At 44.2% G+C, this 3657-nt stretch overlaps 1 protein-coding gene across 1 annotated transcript; it reads right to left on the bottom strand.

Moving 5' to 3' along the window:
- Nucleotides 1-620: 620 nt before the first annotated feature.
- LOC125472804 (pyridoxal 5'-phosphate synthase subunit PDX1.3) lies at nucleotides 621-1854 on the bottom strand. The gene is given in 2 exon segments (XM_048574655.1): nucleotides 621-1182; nucleotides 1185-1854. Coding segments are annotated over 2 exon segments (927 nt in total). The 5' UTR covers nucleotides 1738-1854; the 3' UTR covers nucleotides 621-808.
- Between the last annotated feature and the right edge of the window lie 1803 nt (nucleotides 1855-3657).

Below are 3657 nucleotides of genomic sequence, written 5' to 3'. Positions count from 1 at the left end.
TTCAATACTGTAATTTTTGATAAACCTGTAATTTCTGATAAACCTGTCAATGTGACAATCAAACCGACACATAACATTATCCAACTAATTAGTAACACCATTTTTGATAAACCTGTCAATATGACAATCAAACCGACACATAACATTATCCAACTAATTAGTAACACCACAACGGTTGAAAATTGCCCATAACTCAAACTTGGGCCATTGACCCAAACTCAAACTTGGGCCGATGACCCAAACTCAAACCCGAATCTTTCTGGAACTTTCTTGGGTACTTTAGATTACTGATACTCCAAATGTTAAATCTTTATTGAAATGAATTGTTATTGATATTCCAAAATTCTCATTCTACGTTCCAAATTTTCTATATTTAAAAAGAAAAATATTATTGTGAAGGATGTAAAATAAGATTTTTGAAGTTACTATAGCACTTTCCCTGGTTGTAAATGTAAACACATCAGCATCTAACAGTTAAAACACCGGAGTACCGTTAGTCTCGAGCACCCAAGCGGTTTCGGCCGAAAACTTGGAGCCCAATTAACCTGTTGGGGAAGATCACACCCAGCAAAAATTGCATGCTGTGTCGCAAATTACGCTTAATTAATAAGCCAAAAGCAGAAAACATAACTTAATCCATTATTACGCAAACAAAATCAATACAACATCCAAGTTTCCAACAACAAAGAAACCCAAAACCCCGGTGACCCACGACATTATCTTAATTTTTTACATGTGAAAAACCCACTAAACCCATCCAAACAGTCCCTTAAACCCACCAATCCACCCAAACAGTCCATTAACTCCATCACTCAGACCGATTCGCAAACCTCTCCACCTTCTCATCCTTCAAATTCAACCCCACCATCGCCTCCCCCAACCCGCAGCTAACCTCCGCCAGCACATCCGGGTCCTGATAGTGCGTCACCGCTTGCACAATCGCCCTCGCCCGCTTCGCCGGGTCACCGCTCTTGAACACGCCCGACCCGACAAACACCCCGTCGCACCCCAGCTGCATCATCAGCGCCGCGTCCGCCGGCGTCGCCACTCCTCCCGCCGCAAAGTGCACCACCGGAAGCCTCCCCAGCTGCTTCGTCTGCATCACCAGATCGTACGGCGCCGCGATCTTCTTCGCGAAGGTGAACACCTCGTCGTCGTCCATGTTCCGCAAAACCCTAATGTCCCCATCACGGACCGCACGTGCCGTACCGCCTCGATGATGTTTCCAGTTCCGGCCTCGCCCTTTGTCCGGATCATCGCCGCGCCCTCCCGGACACGGCGGAGGGCCTCGCCGAGGTTCCGGCACCCGCAGACGAACGGCACCCGGAAATTGTGCTTGTTGATGTGGTGTTCCTCGTCGGCGAGGGTCAAAACCTCGCTCTCGTCGACGTAATCGACGCCGATAGCTTCGAGGATTTGGGCCTCGACGAAGTGCCCGATTCTGGCCTTTGCCATGACGGGGATAGTCACAGCCTGCTTGATTTCTTTGATGAGTTGGGGGTCGGACATCCGGGCGACGCCGCCTTGGGCGCGGATGTCGGCGGGGACGCGCTCCAGGGCCATGACGGCGCACGCACCTGCCTCCTCAGCGACCCGAGCCTGCTCGGCGTTCACGACGTCCATAATCACGCCGCCGCGGAGCATTTGGGCGAGGCCGACTTTGACGGAAAAAGGCGACTGCTTGCTCTCGGAAATTGCACCGTTTCCGTACACCGCGACCACCCCTGAACCTGCCATTTCTAGAGAGAAAGAGTGAAGGTTATAGAGAGAGAGAAAGAGTGAAGGATCTAGAGAGAGAAAGGGGGGTGAGGAAAGAGGGTGGCGACTGGCGAGGGTTTTGGGAGGGGAAAGGATTTGGGGGTGGGGTTATATAGGGTGGCGTGGAGTCGCGTGGGGTTACTCGGTGGGGTTAGGTCGTGTGATTAATATTGAGCGTTGGATTTGTTTTTGTTTCGGAGTCATCGGTTGAATGATGGGAAGTATGTTGATCGGACGGTTGGAAGGGTGGGAGCTGCCACTGGTTGTTGTGGAGAGGCCCGCTTGGTAGTTTGTTTGAGTAGAGGCCACGCAATTTAATGAGCTGAATCGGTTAGCTACGTGGGAAGTGGGGGTTCCAATCGTTGGTGATAAAAATGTAGAGACTGTGACTGTGCTGCCTCGAATCTTGAATATGTTTATTTTTCGAATTATTAATTCTCTTTATCAATTCATAAATAAATATGCAATTAACATTTTTAATCTCAACCGTTCAAGTTCCAAAGATTTCCTTACAATCGTATACTCTAAGGATCTGTAGTTCAAATAGTTACAAGTGTTTATTTTATGAACTCAGAGTCAAGCACTCTTTATCTTTTGTATTTCTCGTTCATTTGGTATGTAACTCATGTATAAGAGGATTGAATGTATAAGATTCGTTTCATATGATGAGTAAATGCAAGATATTGGATTAGTATGTGACAATAATGGCAAGTTTACTTGTTTGAAATGAGTTTGGATGATTTTCTCTGTGTTTACCAACCTATAGATTTTTTTGTGTTACAAAAAGTTTAGGGAGAGATGAGGCTACCTCATCCCATAGCCATGACATATCACAGCCCTTTTTAAAGACTTATAGAAGAGGTCTTAGCCCCTTTTAGATTTTATAGAACGTCCACCAAAAAGGATTGCTGGCAGTGGAACTCGAATATTAGGCTTATTGCTACCTGAATTCAAATGCATAACTTAACACATCCATAATAAATAAACAAAAAATATATAACTGTCACATTATAATTCATGATTCAAACCTAAAGAATAATATGTTTCATGATTTTGGTTGCTTTGGTTCCAAGTAAGTAGATAAATATAAGACTAGTGAAAGAGCAAAAATTGCAATTTTCTTTCTCAACCTCACTCTTAAACATACACCCCATTTCTCTTAAACAAGTCGAAAAAAGTGATGAAAATGGAACTAGACAATGGGTTTATTAAAGAAATGGAACTAGACAATGGGTTTATTAAAGAAATTAGCCATCAGTTTAAAGGCACCTTTTGACCAGCACATGCTTTCACCATATTTTATGCCGTCGTCGCAGACTCACAGACTTGCACTAGTAAGAGGAGAAAGGCGTCTTCAACTTGGCCTCTTTTCTTTATTTAATGTTATCTTTCAGTTGACAATTTATTTTATTTTATTTATAACGAAACTATCTTTCATTACATTAAAAACTAGTAAAAGATCTAAAAAGAACCAGTTAAACAACTACACATAAAGTACAAATCCAAGCAAAATGAAAGCGGCAACCCATAATACAATGGAGGTGCACACAAGCTTAGGCCCGAAGGCTGCAAAAAATAAACAATAGACCCTAATCTCCAGCAAAGACCACATCATCATTGACGTCACATCCTCAGAGGAGCCAAGCCAAACCAAGAAAGTAAACACCATATCCAAGTCCCTTCACGAACCCCTACAAATCTATACAAACAAAGTAACATATGGGCAGAGAGTGAGACTAAGGGGTATGTAAAATACCCAACACTTGGCCTCGATGGGGATCCCGCATGCTGGTTAGGGGAGGGAAAGCAAGGGAGGGAAGTGGATTTGATATCCAATTTCTAATCGAAGCTCACCAATTCGAGCACATGGTGGGATGGGATGGTATCACAGCTAGGGAG

Source organism: the organism of the source record quoted next, unplaced genomic scaffold, assembly GCF_019419815.1.
Source record: "Pyrus x bretschneideri cultivar Hongxiangsu unplaced genomic scaffold, Pyrus_bretschneideri_v1 Contig11, whole genome shotgun sequence".
Taxonomy (NCBI): domain Eukaryota; kingdom Viridiplantae; phylum Streptophyta; class Magnoliopsida; order Rosales; family Rosaceae; genus Pyrus; species Pyrus x bretschneideri.
This window is presented reverse-complemented; position numbering and strand designations above follow the sequence as displayed.